Source organism: Otolemur garnettii, unplaced genomic scaffold, assembly GCF_000181295.1.
Source record: "Otolemur garnettii isolate 467f Iridium unplaced genomic scaffold, OtoGar3 scaffold00042, whole genome shotgun sequence".
Lineage (NCBI taxonomy): Eukaryota > Metazoa > Chordata > Mammalia > Primates > Galagidae > Otolemur > Otolemur garnettii.
In genome coordinates, this window is record NW_003852437.1 from 5,270,979 (window position 1) to 5,290,915 (window position 19,937).

General features: G+C 39.7%; 1 protein-coding gene across 1 annotated transcript in view; it reads right to left on the reverse strand.

The window, feature by feature from the left end:
• Positions 1-19,332, reverse strand: part of PHACTR2 (phosphatase and actin regulator 2) — a 130,021-nt gene extending 110,689 nt beyond the window's left edge. Inside the window, exon 1 of the mRNA XM_023513535.1 lies at positions 19,088-19,332. Coding sequence (XP_023369303.1) covers positions 19,088-19,133 — 46 coding nt within the window. The 5' untranslated portion in view covers positions 19,134-19,332. The remainder of the gene's footprint in view (positions 1-19,087) is intronic.
• Between the last annotated feature and the right edge of the window lie 605 nt (positions 19,333-19,937).

Here is a 19,937-nt window from a genome sequence, read left to right on the forward strand (position 1 = left end):
CAGAGATTTAGCCTAGTTTCAAAACATTGCCTAAAAGGTGGAAATCTCTTGTTCGAATTAAATAAGGAACCATTAAAAAGCCTCTGAAAAGCAAAGGATTAACATTCCTTAGTTAGGATGCTTAATCCTCTTGAGAGAGAGAAAAAAAACAACCCCACTAGTTTTTTTAAAAATAATTTTATCATAATGGTGTCTTTAGTGTTGATTTTATACATTCTTCTCTCCAACATAGTCACTAAGCATGCCTCACATGCATGATTTTCTATTTTGGTGTCTTTCTTTAAAATGAGGTGGGTGTGAAGCCAGCATTCCAGATAACGAGCTGTACCCCCAAGATCTGGGGTAGAGCACTACACGGGGAGCCTCCACATAGAATCAGGGCACCGTCACATCAAGCAGCTTATTCCAAAGTCCTCTCCTGTGTTCTAAAATGATGGAAGAAAATTCATAACTGAATTTCAGAAGTAGCTAGCTGCAATTCACTGATTTTTCAGAAGTTGTTAAAATAAGTTTTAATTGTTCCTATTAGATGAGTAGGGGAAATAAAATCGATTGCCTCTTTGAGGAGGAAATATGTGAAGAAAAAATAAACCTCACCACTAGATTAGGAGTTCCCTGAGGACAGGCCCCCCATCTGGTTTGATTCCTAATGTTGCTCCTATAGTGTACCTACGCCACAGAAGGCCATCAATAAATATTTATAAAATGAATAACGGAATCACGGAGAAATGTGTGGCGATAACTCCCAAGGCCTGGCCCAACTAGGCTATGATTTATTTTAACAGGTCTTTAGATTTGTCACGCAGAGGAAATTGTTTCCAACAGGGCCTTCCTGCCGAATTCCAAATATTTTGAATGATAATATAACAAATAACGTTTGAAATTGGGAAAATAGCAAAGCCAGTAGGAAGGATGATTAACACTCCTAAGAATGGTACAGACATTGCTGACACATTTTTCAGGTAAGCAAACACTTCACTGCTCCTTAGGATGTAATTTACAGACGATTCATCAAAGACAAATAATTGAAAAACAGTTGGAATAATTTATATGTAAAATAATTGTTTAAGGAGTTCCTATTTTCACACAGTAATGAGTGGTGAAAATTAATTTCTTCAAGAGCCTCCCCACATCTACGCCAATTAACATGTCCTCCTTCTGTCTCTAAACACTCCAATTAAGCATCTCAGATTTTTCTGCAGCCTTCCCCTTCTTTCTCCCAACTAAGGAAGTTAGAAAGGCAATTTAGTTCTATGGCAAATAAACAAGAAAAGGCAAATTATCTAACTGAACTGGAACTAAACCCCAACTTTTGGTTTTTTTCCATCCTTTTCGGCATCACACATGAGAATCTGGATCTCTTTAGAAAGCTATGAAACCATATAGAAAACTAAAACCATTTTTTAAACTAAATTCTCTGTAATATGACATTATTACAGGTGCTCAATTATGCATCTATACTTTAGGCTTTCAATTCACTAAATGCATTTAGGAACTGGCAGAATTACCAGGTAGAATTACAGCGACCCAGTGAGGGGTGGCAGGGATCTGACATTACAATGTAAGATGTTCAATTACTAGCAATCACCCTTTAAGATTGGCAACCAGCAACAAGTTTTCATTCCAATCTAAACGGAACACACACCTCTCCCATCTCACCTTTCAATTTAGAATCAAATATCGCCGATTAGACCAGAATCCTAAGGAGAACAAATAAATACAAATGGAGAGACAGCTGACACTTCGGTATCTCTGCAACAAAGTTCACAGAGAAGAAAATGGTGTGTTTAATTCTTTAGCTATGTGGCACCCCAGTATGGCACTGTGCTTAAAAAATAAGAACTAGCCATCTTAAATATAAACACAGACCTGTGAGGACAGCAGAGGAAACACATGGGCTTCCAGGGCCAGAAAGATTTGAATTTAAGAGTGTGTCCCTCCACTTGCATAGCTGGTGACTTTAGTCAAATAAGGCAACTTCACGTTTCAGAGTCCCTTCCTCATCCATAGACTGGGGTGGTACAGCTCACCATTCAGCTTGTGGCTGGGGTTAATAGAAAGGCCAATAAAAGGTTTTGAGGGGAATAAAAACAGACAGTAGATTATTTACAATCCAGCACAACTAGGGCAGCAAAATTTCTTTGAAAAATATTTTCCTGGTCTTGTAGAGGTCTCCAGGAAAAGAAAAACATCCCTTAAAATAGACTCCTATATACTCACCCAAAATAGATACCTGCATTCTCTACTGGTCTCAAGACAATTGCTGGGAGCTGCTGAGACCAACTAATGCACAAGGGAAATCATCATTATTCTATAGCAGACATGCCCAGGACTAAGGAAAGGAACCAAGCAAGAAGGTTGACATCACATCCAAGAATGAGAGAAACGAGCTGCGACTTGGACTCGGCTCTGTTTCCCACCAGCTGGGAGGTTGCTGAATTTATTTTTATGCTTGCACCTGCAGAAATTATAAAAAAAATTAAAACAAAACAAAACAAACAAACAAAAACCATTCAAAAGCCCAACTCTCTACTTGATTAATACAACACTTCATGAATCATGTTGAAACCTGATTAGCAACTGTCTACATCTAGTCGGATACAAATTGTTGTGCCTTTTGGTTTTGGAAAAGACTGCACTATATAAGATGTGTTGCCATGGCTGCCAAACACAGGAAGTTACATTTTATTCTTGTTTCCAAATATGCCTAATGTCAAAATCTAAAGCAGCAAAAAAAAAAAAAAAAAAATTTCCATTTTATGATTCTATTAACTCTATACACTTTCAGTTAAGACCACCTTTAAACGCTATGTAGATGGCTAAGTCCTGGAGGACTCTTGATTATGAAAACCGTTATCCACTAGTCTGTCTAAGAAATCATTATCAAGGGGGCCTCTCTTCATTCTGCCCTTCTCTTTTTAAGATCTAACAGGACCATGGTGCTCTTCTTTCTCTTTGCCTCGAGGACTGGAGTACCCAGCAACAAAAATCAGGTTGTTGAAGCACTGAAAAACCATAAGTAATTATTAATTAAATCCTCATAATTTGGCTCAGTGCCTATAGCTCAGTGAGTAGGACACCAGCCACATACACCAAGGCTGGCAGGTTTGAGCCTGGCCCAGGCCTGCTAAACAACAATGACAACTGCAACCAAAAAATAGTTGGGCATTGTGGCGGGTGCCTGTAGTCCCAGCTACTTGGGAGGCTGAGGCAAGAGAATCACTTAAGCCCAGGACTGTGAGGTTGAATCACTCTACCCAGGGCAACATAGTAAGACTCTGTCTTAAAAAAAAAAAAAGTCCTCACAATTTATTTTCACAGAATTTAGTAAGATTCATTTTTAGGCCTTGGGATGTTGAATTTTGACTCTAAAATTGGGTCTTGGTCCAAATGAAGTAAGTATTCTCGGTTGGAAGAAGGTCAATGTTCTATGACTTTTAACTTTCTTTAGGTTGAGTGCTCAGCATATCCTAATCTGCAGGATGCCTTAAAAATCTAGAACGATAGTCACAACTAATGGGTATGGAGGTTGGACTAAGAGTTTCTCCACGCCCATGATTATCTGGATTCAGATTAGGGCCTAAAAGGTTTAGTTAGGTCTTGCTTATAGTCTTTTGGGTAATGATTTGTACCTCACCTATCTCAAGGTCTAACTTCCTTCTAGGAAATGCCTGGTGCAAGAGATGCCTATCAAATTCAAGAATTTCTGAGGTTACTCGGGAATTTTCAGTCTTTTTACAAAAGCGTTTATGATTGCTAGATTCTGATGCATCCAAAGCTTACTCGTGTGCTTAAAGATCTTAAGCGACCTGTTCCATTAAAGATGGTGAATTTAGATCTAGGGGGTGGGGTGCTTTGGAAGCACTATCTTTGCATTGTGTGACAAGTCGAGCAGTCCACCCAAACTGACCACTCAGCTCATTCCAGAGTTTTCCGTGAAACTTTAGAAGAGACAGGAAGCCATCGTTGGATGCCTGTGAGGTGGCTGACAAGGTGTATGGGCTAGAACACAAATGTGGTTAGTCGTACATGAATCATCTTCAAATTACCAACCTGTCTCAATGGGGCCGCTACATTTTCTGGCAAGAACATTCTTGTTCTGGTTTTACTTTGACAGGTGTTTAAACACTGTCTTTCTTTAGCATCCCTATTCATTTTCTTTCTTATTTTAGGAGTCCTTTGTGAGGAGGCATGTCACTCTGCTGGATTGGAAACACACTGAAGAGAAGGAAAGCACACAGAGTCAGAAAAACCAAACAGAGAAAAGGAAAAATAGCTAGGTAGTGACTCCGGGAACAAAACATTTCTCCAAATAACGTATGTCACACTCAGGGACCTCAAAGATGGTTATAAAGCCAGTCGGTAGCATACACACAGATATAGTTACAGACCACACTGGGATAAAGCATCTTTAGGAGCAGTTTTGTTTCTATCCTTAGCATTTACTCAATGAATACAGGGCTCTAACTTCAAGATATGGGAAATTATTTCTCACACAGTTACAGCAGAAAGATAACGTTCACACACTCCGTTTTCTAATTTTATCCCATACATTCTTTATATTTTAGGCTTCACTTCCTACGTGGTACTGCCTAGTGACCCTGGTTAATTCCCACTGCTAATGATCACCTTCAGTGCATCCCCTTACTCAACTTATATTTAACGAACATAAGGTGTTATTGGGGTGAGTGGGGAATAGGTCATAATCTGTTAAGGGGTGAAAGTGAAGAAATCAGAAAAAAGACAATGGATGCAATGTGCCTATGGAACATCACTATGCATCCTTGTTCACACACTCGTTCTGAGGACCCTGCTCGGGGCTGAATCGTGTCCCTCCTCCCCAAATGCACCTGTTAAAGTCCTAACACCCAGAACCTCAGAATGTGACCATATTTGGATACAGATACTTTAAAAAGGTGATTAAAAAGCTTGGTACAGTGGCTCAAGCCTGTGTTTCCAGCTACTCTGGAGGCTGAGGAAGGAGGCATGCTTGAGGCCAGGAGTTCAAGACCAGCCTGGCAAACATAGCAAGATGTCAATTGTTAAAAAAATGCTTTTCAATTTTTAAAAAAATGTAATTAAGGCAAAATGAGGTCTTGTAGGTGGGTTCTAATCCAACACGTCTGGTGTCCTTGTAAGAGGGCGTAGGCACGTACGCACACAGAGAGGAGCGCATACGAAGGCATGGAGGGGAAAGGGGGCCATCTGCCAAGCCAGAGCAAGGCCCTTGGCAGAAACCAACTGGACCAACACATTGGTCTTGGCCTGCTGGCCTCCAGAACTGTGGGAAAAGAAACTTCTGCTGCTCAAGCCACCCAGTCTGTGGCACTGTGTTATGGCAGACTGATATTGTACAGACATTTACTATTGTCTGCCATTTATTCATATGTTGAAGGTAGCGTGAAAAATGTCAGATGGCTTTCAGCCTCACCTCTCCCTCAGCCCACTTAAAAGAGGGAAAAAGAAAGGTTCTTTAAAAGCTTCTGCTATGATTACTTTCTAATGGCGTTCTAAATTAGAACATGCTTGTTTGGAAAATGAGGTGTACGTGTGTTCTGACAGTCTGCGGTCAGAGGGCTGAAAGGGATTCAGTTTTTACAAAGTGTACAGTTCTAAATTCTTTTTAAAATCTCATGTTTGATTTTATTCTTTTCATGTTTTCTTCAAAAAATTGGCAGGCAAGTACTTTCCGAGCGACAGGACACTCGTGGTGCACATGTGTATACAATTCCACCTTAGAAACCTTTAGGAAAATGAAACAGAGCGCAGGCAGGCCAACAGGAACTCGGGGCATGAGCTCAGTTAACGTGTTCTGGTTTATTCCAAGTTTCCATCCTCGCCCGGCTCCTCCATAAACAGGTTGGCAGGTCAGCGCAAGTTAACTTTACAGATGCAGGAGAAATTTTGAAAAACACAAAATCCTTTTACGAGATGAAATTCGTCCTGGCAATCCTGCACCGTCTCATTAGCTACCCAGCTGTTGTCAGAAGCATTTTATACTGGAGGGAAGGTCTAGGAGGCGATGATAACAAAGTGGCCTTCCGCAGGGAGGCTAAAAATCCTTTAGAAAAAGCATTTAAGAGACTCCAATTAAGACTGAATGGCATTTACTTCACACTGGGTAATGCGCTGCAAATAGGCACAAAATGGAAAGGAAAGACCCCTGAAGTACAGAGGCGAAAATAACAAGCCAAACATTATTCAAAAAGGAATCTGTGAAAAGAATTTTTAAATAAACGATTGCTTCCTTTCTGAGTTTTCATGATTTGCCGCCCTAAAAGGGCATTTCTAAAAGGGAAAAGGGTTCAACCTCCTCTTTAGAAATGTATTTTACTAAAATGTTTCTTCTGGTTCCTCCCATTCATTATGAAACACCTGTTTTCATCTGGCGCCCTGTCCTCAGACTCTGGTTCCCGGGTTAAGTAATTAGCATGCAGCAACCTCGGATGAGGCTCACCGGCTGTCTACTCAAAAAAGGCAACTAGTCGGAATTCTGTGCCCTTTCCTTAATTAAACCGTAATTGCCATTCTGCTGATAATTTCTTTGCCTTCAGGTGTAACTAAGCATTTAGTTCAAACCTAGTTACTGTGGGGAATGCATTATTTTGCTGCTTTATAATATTAACAAAATGTAAAAAAAATACAACTTTTGTCTTTTATGGACACCCTGTTATTATTATAAAATCCTACTTCACGCAAGATACAGGGCGCCCATGAAGTTCATGCACAATTTAAAATAGGGTGCAAGTTAAACTTGCACACAAACTTTATGGACACCCTGTATTTTGTCAAGTGCTCGTGAACACTAACTATTAATGATCAAAATCATCAAGGTGTTTGAGTACAGAACATCAGAGTCCCATACTGTACACTTCGTAACTTTTACCTAACGTAAAGAGAAAGATACACAAGAAGATTCAAATGAAGACACATTTCTATTTGAAGCCACCTTTCACATACACATGGACAGTCCTCAGTGTAACATGTTTTGACTTAAAATCGTTTGACGTTAGGTTTACAGGGATGTAACCCTTTTGTAAATCAAACAGCATCTGTACAGCACTGCTAATTTATAACTTATTTTCCAGAGGATGTTTCTCATTTTAGGAAACTTCTGGAATGCTTGTTGAAAATACCAATTCCAAGACTCCTCTCCAGAAGATCCTGATTTTGCTGATCTAGAACACAGAACTCAGCAGTCAGTACTTGTGCCAAGCGTACCTGGTGAGTCTCACAATCAGGCAAGTTTGTGAAATATCAACTCTCCACTTGTAATATCCCAGGATGCTATGAGAATCAGCACCCCGTAAAGATGCTGTGCCCTTAAAATAAGAAAGCACGAAAATATATAGGAAAATTATAATTATTCTATGTAGATCTCAAATGTGAATCTTTTTTTAAATGTCAGAATATTATTATCACAGTAAACACATTTTTAAGTTAGTCTAGTTACCCATAAAACTTTTAAACGTTCATAAAATGTTTTTCAGACCACTGCAACAAGCCAGGTCAAAGTTGAGATCTTTTGTGACAATCATCCAAGAAAGTCTTTTGAAATGAGTTAAAAGCTATTTGCTAAAGAGAAAAAATAAGACTCCTACATAAAGAGAAAATGTTAATGGTGATTAATTGTAAGCGAGGGCGGGTGTTTGTGCACATTACAGCAAGTTTACTTTGCTACCTTATGACCCAGCCAAGCTATCAACCAAGCATGAAGCCAAAATAAAAGCACTTTCTAATATAAGGACTCGAAAAATATATGCCTCATGAGCTTTTCTCAAGAAGCTCCTTGTATGTTCTGCCAAAATAAGGAAATAGACCCAGAAAAGAAAAAAATAAAAAATGAAAGAAAGAAAGACAAGGGATTCAGCAATCTGGAGAGTCAACACAAGAGGAAAATGGAAAGAATCCCAGGGTGTGGTGAAGAGAGATCCCAAGGCAGCATCTGGGCAGCAGGCACGGGGAAAATCCAGTGGGAAGAGGGTGAAGACTGTGGGTGACGTTCTTAAAGGTGCACGGAAGGAGTAACTCAAGGTCTGAACATACTGAGAAGGGATTTACATAACCGGAGAAGAAGGGGGCAGGGATGAGCAGGCAGGACACTTAGCAAGCCAACAAAAACACCAGAAGGGCACACAAAGGCTATGAAGGAAAGACAAAGTAATCCTGGTTCACCCTAAGGCTCCGCTGTCATGAGCTTTCATGGTTTATAAGGGCTACTGATGTAATCAGAAGTACAACATAAGAATGTTGGGAAGATGAGCAAAGGGGAGGATGGGAAAGGTGTAATTGGGGTGGGAGCAGGGATAGGGTGGGGTAAAGGAACTAGTGTAGAACCTCCATAGTTGACCTCCTTCCTCCATTGACCGCCCTCTCAGGTTGACCTAATTTTCATAGACCAGACATGCAATGCATATACGTATTAGTACAGTAGGCCTAGTTCCTTACGTGGACCACCTCCTATGTTGACCAGTTTGTTAGAGTCCCTTAGGTGGTCAACTTACAGAGGTTCTACTATGTGTCTTCTGTGCCTGCGGTTTCCATATTATGGCATTAGGAACTGCGCAATCACAAACAGGTAGCAATGTAAGCAAGCCAGTGAGCCGTTGGAGGACTAAAGATTAAAGAATCATGTAAACAACTCTACGTTTCTACTTAACTTTCTACTCACGACCTACTACTGTACTAATATAGGTCCTGGCCAAACAGACCCATTCATTTATTTACAGATAGTTTTGGTGTCAGGCATTTATCTAAGAATAAGAAGAGACACTGGTGAACAAGTCAAATAATGCCTTTTAGCTCCTGGAGCTTATGTTCTAGGAAGGAAGACCATGAGCAAAGACACACAAACAAGATGATGTGAGTGCTGAGCGCTATGAATGGACAGGTGGCTGGGGGCCTGGAAAGGCGATGCTGGAGACAGGTGGGCAGGGAAGCTCTCTACGATGGGGTAAACTGGAGCTGAAACCAGGGACTGGCTCTGTAAAAAGTCAGGGGAAGAGTCTGGGAAGAGTTTCTCCAACAGGGAGCAGTAACTGCAAAAGTCCACAGTGAGGGGTTAGCCAGGGTTTGTTTGAGGACCACAGCACCAGAGAGGGGACCAGGCCAAAGTGGTAGCAGATGAGGTCAGAGAGGCCAGCAGGCCACATGGGCACATAGAGAATCTTAAGGCCCAGATTGTGAAGTCTGGATTTCATTCCAAGTGCAATGAGAAGACAGAAGGGTTTCCAGGGTAAGAGTGACATGACTTATGCTTTAAAAATTACATTAAGTGGAAAACGAATTGCAGAAGGGTGAGAACAGAAGCAAGAGACCAGCTGGAATCTACTGCCGTTGTCCATGCAAAAGATGGCCAGGGCAGCAGAGACAGACACAGAAGAGGGCAGACTTGAGAGACATTTTGGAAGAAAAAAGGACAAGGCATTCAGCTAGATCCATGTGGACGGGAAGTGAAAGACCTAAGACTCCTAGATTTCTGGCTAGAATTAGTGAGGGATTGTGGGGTGTCCCTTGGGGAAATGTAGAAAGTCAAAGGGAGAACTTATTTGGAGGACAAAACCAAACCTTCTGTTTAGATGGCTCACCCCTGAGATGCCACATATTTAAGCAGCTTTGTCAAACATGCAGTTGCATACTTGTATCCTATGGGCTGAGAAGTTATCAAGTTGCAGGCATGAATTTGGGGTGACACCCTACTCTCATGTCTCCACTCCCCCACCCTGAGACCAGGCAACTTCTTCACCTGGTTAGATTACGATAGCCCACCTCTTGGTCCTGCCTGCAGTCTCTTCCCCTGAAATTTACACTTCATGCAACAGGGAGATTCATCCCCTTGAAGTGAAGAAATAATCATTTCTCTGATCAATTTAAAAAAAAAAAAATCTTCAGGGATTCCCACTGGCTTTCAATTCTGCCTTCCACCCCTCTTCTCCTAGAGGCCCTGAATTCTGGCCCTTTTCTGTGCTTTCTGCCTCTCTGATTTAAGTATCCCTTCCTTCCACCCTCATTTCTGCACAGCCCCACTAGCGGTGTTTCAGGCTCCCACCCTGTGAATAGGGTCTACATATGACCTATTTGTGACCCCTTCCCCACAGCTTAGCATAACACCTTAGAATAACTTTAATTTAGGAACTGTATGTTAGGTGAAGGTGCCACTCTTTTCTTCTTCTTAATATCCCCTCATAAAAAAAAAAAAAAAAGCTGATTTGCAGGGCTATACCTGCCAAGCACATACCAGCATAGCTTTCCAGGATATTCTTAAGCAAAATAGCACTCCAGTCCTTCCTTGGCAACCCAAATTTCCTCAGTGTTAAGGGCTGCAGTGTTACACTTGCCAGAAGTTTGATGTGAATAAAAACATCCATTTCCTTGAAATGAAAATAAATGGAGGGGTAGTTTATATAAATATAAATGATAATGGTTAGACCAAGCTTTTGGTTAAGTAGTGTTATTTGCCTGTTCCCTTCTGGGTTACTGTAGTTTTTGGTTTTGTTCCCCTACTTCAAATTGAGGCAGGGGTGGAGGGCAGAGAAATGGTGTTTATTTGCTTAAGGCTATTTCTACCTCATACTTTTGCATCAGTTGAGTCTTCACTAAATATTAATCTTTTCTCTCAAGAGCAGAGACTAGCAGTTAGCCCGCTACCCTAAAGTCTCCCAAGAAAAGAAAACAAGTTGGAATTTTTGCTCTCTTCAAATAAAAGAGGCTTAAGGATGGAACCAAGCACCCAGCTTTCTTCTTCCCTTCCCCACCACATTAAGTAGGCAAAAGGTGAAGTATGACTTGTTCACTGGTTATTAACATTTTCATATTGCTGAAGATAAAATAAATCTAAGCTAAAAATATTTGACCACATCTGATAAGCTCTGAACCAAAGATCAGTTCAAATTTTTGCTTATTTTTTTTCCCTCAAAGTGAGTGACATTTGCATTATTATCAAACAGATTAAAAAGAACATTAAGCCTCAAAAGAAGATAAGATGGTTCTATTTGCTATGTTTTTGTTTCCATCTTTGAGTTCACAGGAAAAAAAAATAGTGGTTGAAAAATAGCCATTGAATTTAAATCTCAGAATCCATGCAGCTGGAGAAAAGGCCCGGGCTCCAATTCTAGATGAGGTCCACACGGACAGTAGATCTGGAAACCGTGGTTTTCTCCTGTCCAAAGCAGGGGAACGCCCTCCGACACTACCCTACCTCCTCCTGAATGAATTTTCTCTCTCTCTCTCTTTCCAAACAGGTTTTTCTTTAAGTACATATTTTCAAAATGGGTTCATTTTACTCTATAACCTGCCTTCTCATATATTGGTGCTACTTAGCCTGAAAATAACTTTTAAAAATATTTTTGTATCATTTTAAAATAGTCTGTCACAAGACTGTATTGCCACAAATTTCTCGCTTGACTATTACATTATTTCCAATTTGGGGTTTTGATAAAAATTGCTATGGGGAGCAATTAATCATTTCCTTTATAATATGCTTCTAGAAGTGGAACAGCTGGGTCTGATGTATGCACGGTTCAAGGTTTTTAATTTATATTGCCAAACTGCTTTCTTGAGAGGTTGTACCCAACGTAAATGATCATAAAACAATCATCTCCTAGATGCATTTATTTTGATCTTTGCTAAATTCATGGTTCCCTTTTTTTTTTTCATTTAATTGCTTAAACTTTATTTTACATACCATTTAGTCACTTATCTATTTCTTCTTTGATGGGGAACGTGGACAAGTCACATAACTCTTCTGCCTTACTTTTCCTTATTTATAAAACAAGGACCTTGTTCCTAAGTACCCCACATGGATGTTGTGACAATTAAAAAGTTAATTCAAGTAAAACACTGGGAATAGTTCCTGGCTCACAGTGAGTTCACAAGGGTAGCTATTAGGTATCTTGAAAAATGCCTGCTGTGTTCTTCACGTGTTTTTCTGTTTGGATGTTTACCTTTTTCTTATTGATTTTTAGGTGGGCTTACTACACTAGGAATACTAATCATTTTGTCTATATATAATACAAATATTTCTTTCAACTTTGTCATTTTCTGTTTTAATGTGCTGATGATATTTACTTTTTATTTGCCATGGAGAAGTTTGAAATTTTTATATTATCAAATCTATTCATCTTAAGCCAGAATAAATTACAGGAAAAGAAAACACTCAAATATGAGAAAAATAGCAGAGGAAAGCATGTTTTTTAATAACCCTAGTTCATAGGAAAGGAGAGAATTAATCAATTTGACTTTACAAAAATTCAAAATTTTTCTGTAAAAAAAATACTATAAACAAACTTAAGGTACAAGAAAACCATAGAAAAATATTTGTAATATTTTTCTCCTTAATATAAGGAGAAAAGGCTAGTCTCCTTAATATACAAATCTGTAAAAAGCTATAAAATTAGGAAAGGCTATAAATAGGCATTTCAGAGAAAAAATAATTATAAATGTTCTATTTCATTCATAATCAAAATGAGATGCCCTTTTTAACTTACAGATTTACAAAAATTCTAAAATGCTATTTCTGTACAGCACTGTAGTCATGTAGAGCTGAGTGTTCACTGCAGAAGGACACACAAGCAAGGGAATGAGTGGGAACCAAAGTCCTGCTGATGTTCCACTTGTTAAGTCATGGTGGAGCTCCCCACCCAGCAGGAGTGACTTCTGTATCTCACAAAGCATCTCGTGGACTAAGAATGACCCTGGTATGTAGCACTGGTAAGGTACAGGAACAGAAATTCTCAAATAGTGAGCAGATACACTGAGATAGCCTCTCTGAGAACAATTTGGCAACATCTATCAAAATAAAACACACAAATGTTTTGACCCTGCCACTCCACTGCTAAGATTTTCACTAGTACATGTTGTTCAAGATGTTTAGATAATGATGCTTATTTCAGCATTGTTCATAACAGCACATACATACAAAAAGAACTAGAAACTATATAAAAATACAATAAGAATAGGAATCTTTCAAAGGAAATTTTGATGTATCCATATACTATGTTTACAGGATTAAAGAGATAGATATGAAAATATTTTCAAGTTATATTACAAGAAAAACTCAAAGTATATAACAGTAAGTACAGTATGGTTTCCACCTTATAATGTTTGACTTTTGATCACAACCATATTTTCATTAAAGAAAACAAACTGCTGGGCATAGTGGCTCATGCCTATAATCCTATAGCTTTCTGGGAGGCTAGGGCAGGAGGATAATTTGAGGCCAGGAGTGTGAGGTTGCAGTGAGCTGTGATGATGCCATTGAACTCTTATATGCTAGCCTGGTCTCTCTACTGAGACCCTGTGTCAACAACAACAACAACAACAACAACAAAAGAACTAGTCTACTTTCACCTTTATGATTTCTTCCTCTGACTGATTTTCAAGAAAATTATCTAGATACATACAGTACTCAGGGCAAGACAAACACAGGGTCCTGAATAAATCTGTAAATCCAAAAACAGATATAGTTTCTTTCACAACCTAGGTGTGATCCTACATATTTTATTAACTTATTCCCTTGTTTCCTACAAATAGAAACAGTGGCAATGTCTGTCCTTTGATCCCCAGGGCTGAGGCAAAGAAGCCAAGAACTGGTCTATGGCACAATGGGGTTGGGGTGGAGCTGAAAAGACTAGAAAAATAGTTGCTAGATTCAGATACCACCCTTCAGGCAACACAGCCAGAGTAACATATAATTCTTGAAGTTAAAAAAAGAATAAAAATAATACCTACCTCTCATTCACATAATCATTGGCTTAGAGCAGTCAATCTGTTCAATGAGATTATTTGTTGACTCATTCATATAGTCAACAAAAACTTACTGTGTCCAATCTACTATGCACTATACTTGACAATGAGAATACTAGAAGTCCCAGCCCTTCCAGGGTATGAAGCTAGAGGGTACTTGAACCTCCCTATTTGGGGGATATATTTTTAGCCTGTGCTTACAAATAATGGATCGAGTCCTCAGTAAAATACTGGCAAACCTAATCTAGCAACATAAAGAAAGGATATACATCATATCCAAGTGGTACTTATTCCAGGAATGCAAGGTTGGTTTAACATCTAAAAATCAATTAATGTAACATGCTAAATTAATAGAATGAAGGACAAAAAACATATGCCTATTTCAGTAAAGGCAGAAAAAGCTTTTGACAAAAACCAACACTCTTTCATGATATGATACTCACAAATTAAGAATAGAGAACTTTTGACAAAGTGTGCCATGAAAATCCCATGACTAAAAGATTGACTACCTCTCCTTAGATTAGGAACAAGGAAAAAATGCTCACTCCTGCCACTTCTATATAATAGTGGACTAGACTTTCAAGCCAGATTTATTAGATAAGGAAAAAATAAAAGGCACTCAAATTGTAAAGGGAGAAAAAAATTTTCTCTCTCTGCATGTGTAACCTTGTATATAGATGTCATGTACAGTATAATCTTATATATAGATAATCCTAAAGAATTCAGTGAAAAACTATTAGGACTAAAAAATGAGTTCAGCAGGGTAGCCTGGTATAAGAACACTACATAAAAATCAATTTTTGTATTTCTATATATAAAATAACACAATTTTATTTTAGCATCAAAAATAAAATACTTACAGATAAATTTAACAAAGAAAGACAAGACTTACACACTGAAAATTACAAAACATTGTGGGAAAGGAGAGGATCTAAATAAATGGAAAGATTTCCATGTTCATGGATTGGAAGACTTCATGTTGTTAAGATGACAGTATTACCCAAATTGATCTACAGGTTCAACACAATTCCTATTAAAATCTCAACTGGCTTTTCTGCAAAAGTTGACAAGTTCATTGTAAAATTCATATGGAAATGCGAGGGAACTAGAATAACCAAAAGAATTGTTAAAAAGAAGAACAAAATTGGAAGACTCACACTTCCAAGTCTCTAAACTTACTACAAATCTACATTTAAGAACACACAATGGGATAGAATTGGCAGTCCAGATGTAAACTCATACATATATGTATATAGTCAATCAATTGTTGACAACGGTGGCAACACAATTCAATGGGGGAAAGAATCATCTTTGCAACAAATGGTGCTAGAACTACTAAGGTTCACATGCAAAGGAATAAAGTTGGAAATGCTACATCACTCCATACATAAAAGTTAACTCAAAATATATCACTGACCTAAATGTAAGAGCTAAAACCATAAAACTCTTAGAAGAAAACATAGACCAAAATCTTTCTGGCCTGGTTAGGTGATGGTTTCTTGGATATAACACCAAAACCACAAATAACAAAAGAAAAAATAGCTAGTGTATCATTGAAACTTAAAAACTCTGAGCTACTAATCATACTATAAGATGAAAAGACAATCCAGAGAAAGGTAGAAAATATTTGCAAATCCTATGTCTGCCAAGAGACTGGCATCTAATGTACAAAGAACTCTTAAAACCCAGGAAGTCAAATTATTCAATTAAAATTACACCAAGATGGGCGGTGCCTGTGGCTCAAGGAGTAGGGTGCTGGCCCCATATGCCAAGGGTGGCAGGTTCAAAATCCAGCCCCGGTGATAAAACTGCAACAACAACAACAAAAATTACACCAAGAATCTGAATAGATATTTTTCCAAACAAGATATACAAATGGCCCATAAGTACACGAAAAGATGTTCAGTGTCATCAGTAATGAAAAGCTACTAATGCAAAGTCAAAACCACAATGACATGCAACCTCACATCTAGGAGGATAACTTAAGTGTGGGTAAGCAGATGGACAACTGGAACCCTCACACACTGCTGGAGAAAATGTAAAATAGTGCAGCTGCTTTGGAAAACTGTTCGGCAGTTCTTAAAAGGTGAAGCATAGGCTCGGCGCCTATAGCTCAACTGGCTAAGGCGCCAGCCACGTACACCTAAGGTGGTGGGTTCAAATACCCAGCCCGGACCCGCCAAACAACAATGTCGGCTGCAACCAAAAAATAGCCGGGCGTTGTGGCGGGCACCTGTGGTCCCAGCTACTTGGGAGGCGGAGGCAGGAGACTCGCTTGAGCCCAGGAGTTGGAGGTTGCTGTGAGCTGTAATGCCACGGCACTCTACCCAGGGGGACAGCTTGAGGCTCTGTCTCAAAAAAAAAAAAAAAAAAGGTGAAGCATAGAATCACCTACCAGGAGACCTAGGTATTCTATTCCTAGACATATACCCAAGAGAAATGAAAAGGTATCTTCACAAACAATTTGTACATAAAAGTTCACAGCAGCATTATTTGTAATAGCCAAAAAATAGAAGTGAAGCAAATGCCCATCAACTGATAAACGGATAAATACAATGTGATATATCCATGCAGTGGAATATTATTTGGCAATAAAAGGAAATGAAGTATTGATTCATGCTACGGCATGGATGACTCTTGAAAGTAATATGCTGAGTGAAAGAAACCAGTCACAAAATGGCACATTACATGATTCCATTGACATGAAATGTTCTGAATATGCAAATCTATGGGGATAAAAAGTAGCTTAGTGTTTAACTAAGGTGGAGCTGTGTTGGGGGAATAGGGTGGGAATAGGGATTAATGCACAACACTGTGGATATCCTAAAAAACAATGAATTATACATCTTCAGTGAATGAATTCTATATTATATGAACTGTATGTCAATAAAACTGTTTTTTAAAAATAGAAAATAATGGATCTAACTGCATATTTTCAGAAATAATTATTAATGGCCTCCTTGAACCTGGGGAAACAGGTGCAGCCTAACCTGAAAGGTTCAAGAGAGCCTGAGGTCAAAACAGGCAGAAGCAAGCTAACTTCTGGTCTATACTGCAGATTTTTATAAAAGCCCAAACTGAGCAGTAAGTATGAATTATTGAAGTCTGTGCTATTGATTCCTTAGTCTCAGATACATGTCCCCCACTAAGCATTGAGGATGAGAATTATCTTTAACACCTGTAATTCCCAGCAGCTTCTCCAGACTTCAACAACTAGCTGATGGCTAAAATCAAACCGAACAAGGATATTCACACCATTTGCAAAGCCAGAGTTAAACAGCTAACAAGGAGTGAACAAAATACTTGGAGTAGTAGAAGATCTGACAGTTCTCAGACTCAGGGAAGAATACAGACGTGAGCATAAAACTCAGCAAATGTTATTTTGTTTTTGTTTTTGTTTAGAATCTGATAGCAAACCTTCAGGGAAATGGAATAATGCTAATAGACTTAAGAGATCCTACCTTGAGGAAACTCTCGTGCATTTTCATAACATAGAACCTAAGCCATAAGTACTAGCATACCTTACCAGACAAAACAGAAAACCCTCCACTCCTGAGGTATGGTTTGGTCATTACAACCTATGCAAATTTTAACCCATGAAACCAAGGACCTACAATTTCGGTACAACACCATTCCGTGACGTATTTCAAGCATAACATTTTGTTAAAATCATTTTTGATTTAAATAGACTGCACATTTCTTCATATAACTAGTCACTTTATTAGGAATGAGAGCAATCTGCCCATTTTTGCTGTATGAAGAAAGAGGCAGGGCATCATATTTTAGGATCCTACTTGCTTCTTAGATATTATTTATATAATATTCTTTGATTTTTTAAAGGCAAAATTTGCTTTTCTAATATTCACTCAAATAATATTTTGTGACAAGAGAACTCAGTTCAGGAGAGGGCTTGCTGTATACCTGACTGCGTTGCAGTCCTGATTTAATTCTGTCTTTGCCAGTGCAGAAATTTAAAAATAAAATTCTTCCTTGAAAGAAAAAGGGGGGGAAAAAGTCACATTGCTTTAAGTTTAGGCAAAGGGACCCAAGCCTCTTATTTGCACAAAACATTAACTCTAAAGTCCTAATCAAACCCCCCCAACCCCCAATCTCTCAAAAGCCATCAAGTCTTTTTGATGTTCAGAACCCTAACCATGTCATTAACAGTAAGGGGGGGGGGGGACTGTAATCTCTTCAGGATTCTGATTTCTCTCCTTTGCAGAGAGATCATTCTCCCCTAACATTAACATAAGCCTCAGCAGAGCTTGTGATATTTCAGAATGAATCTGTGCAACATACACAAACTCATTGGGGACAGGGTGGTGGTGGGCTGGGTGGGGCGTGAACCGACAGAATAGAATGCTATCTAGTCAGACATCCTGGGGCAGATTAAAAAACCTTCCTCAGTGCCCTGTCATTTCCTTTCAGCAAGATCCTGTTGATGTTTGCACAACTCAAAAAAAAGTATCAAATATCTCAATGAACAACACAAATATTTCCTTTGAGATTTTTTTTTTAAGTTGCTGATGGAAAAATATCAAAATAGTACCTTTTAAACTTATTTCATTATCCGATGACAAGTAAAGTCACCAAACAGTTGTTTTTCCTTACACTGTTGGGGAAATGCCAGTCGTACCTTCCTTCCTTTTTTTTTTCTTTTTGTTTAAGAAAATGGAAAAAAGTAAACTTTTAAAACAGCATTGTAACTCAGAAACGTTAACACGTTTCCATAAAACAAACTCTAGCCCCCAACAACTAAGCTCTTGGGCTCTGTTTCCCTAACGTTTTGTAGCTTCTGTGTCTAACATAAACAAGACAAGTATCATTTGAAACAATTACACGTTTTTTTGGTAGTTATTAAGTATTCAGCGTACTGCCAGGATAAGAGAAGGCAATCAGCACTTCTCCGAATAACAAATCATAAATCAGTTGACAAGCCTGAAAGAATTTCAGTTCTAGTCTGTTCAGAAGCCAAGTGTAAATACAGAAAAACCTGTTGGCATGTTTCTCTTGCTCTCTAAGTTTCGCGTTTTTAAAAACAGAGTAATACGCAAATGGCGTTTCCCGTAAGTTTCTGGCTCCGAAGTAATTTGGAGAAAAACCACGGAGAGGCATCGCGCACAGAAAATGGAGCCTGCGCCTTTAAGGTAAAATCGGCTGGATCCCAAAAGGCATTCCACTCTCACGACAAAGAGTTTGGCGAGCGCTACCTCTGGGGTTTCTCCGAGGGACTTGGCGGGTCCGAGCGGAACCCGGCGAGTCGACGAGCCCCGGCCTGTCCCAGGGGCCCACAGCTTGCCCCGCGCCCGCGCGGCGGGAGCGCATCGCGCGCGCCCGGACTCACCGCTGCCGGGCTGCGGGGACAGCGTAGAGACCGAGGTCTGGCCCATGGCTAGGGTCGCAGGGCCAGGTCCAGCGATCACGAGGCTCTTTTGGTCCTTCGATCATGGGTCCGCTCCCAGCCAGATTTCCAGGCGTTCATTTCCCGGCCTCTGCGCAGCTGCCCGCCCGGTCCCCTCACCTTCTCCCCTGCGCGGGTCTCCCAGCCCTGCCGGCCGTAGCCGGCGCGGCGGATCCTGCCCAGCGGATGCCTGTCATTCCTCTATGCAGATTAGCTGGGGTCAGAGGTCACGGGGAGGAAGAAGGGGGGCGACGGCGATAGGGAGGGGAAGAGGGGAACAAGGGGATGGGCGAAGGAGCAGGGGGCAGGGGATGCGGGGATGCCCAGGGTGGACCAGCCTCACCCCCCAGGGCTGGCAGACTGGCACCCCTCACCCCCAGGGTAGTAGAGAGTTCAGGCTTTCCCGCTAACTCCTCTTGAAGATAAAAGGTTCAAGGTCAAATGATCCTTTAGGGCTAAAAGAATAGGAATTAAAGTACTTAGTCACGGTACTTAATTTAAGAAAACCTGTTTCTTTAAAGTTAGTTCCTTCCATTCTGTTTGCAGTACTCTAGCCCTTTAGATGTCTGTTATGCAAGCGGATTTTTAAAAACCAACATTAATGGCCTCAATCAGGTTGGACAACAAATCTAAATGATGGATCCATGTGTGAGATCAACAACACGGTATACACTTCCTGTCTCCCACCTGAAACTTAGGGACGTTCACCTCTCCTACATTTCAAAAGAATCACTGTGAAGTCAGGTGTTTAAAATATACAAAAGGTGAAAACAACAACAAACCCTGAAAGTAG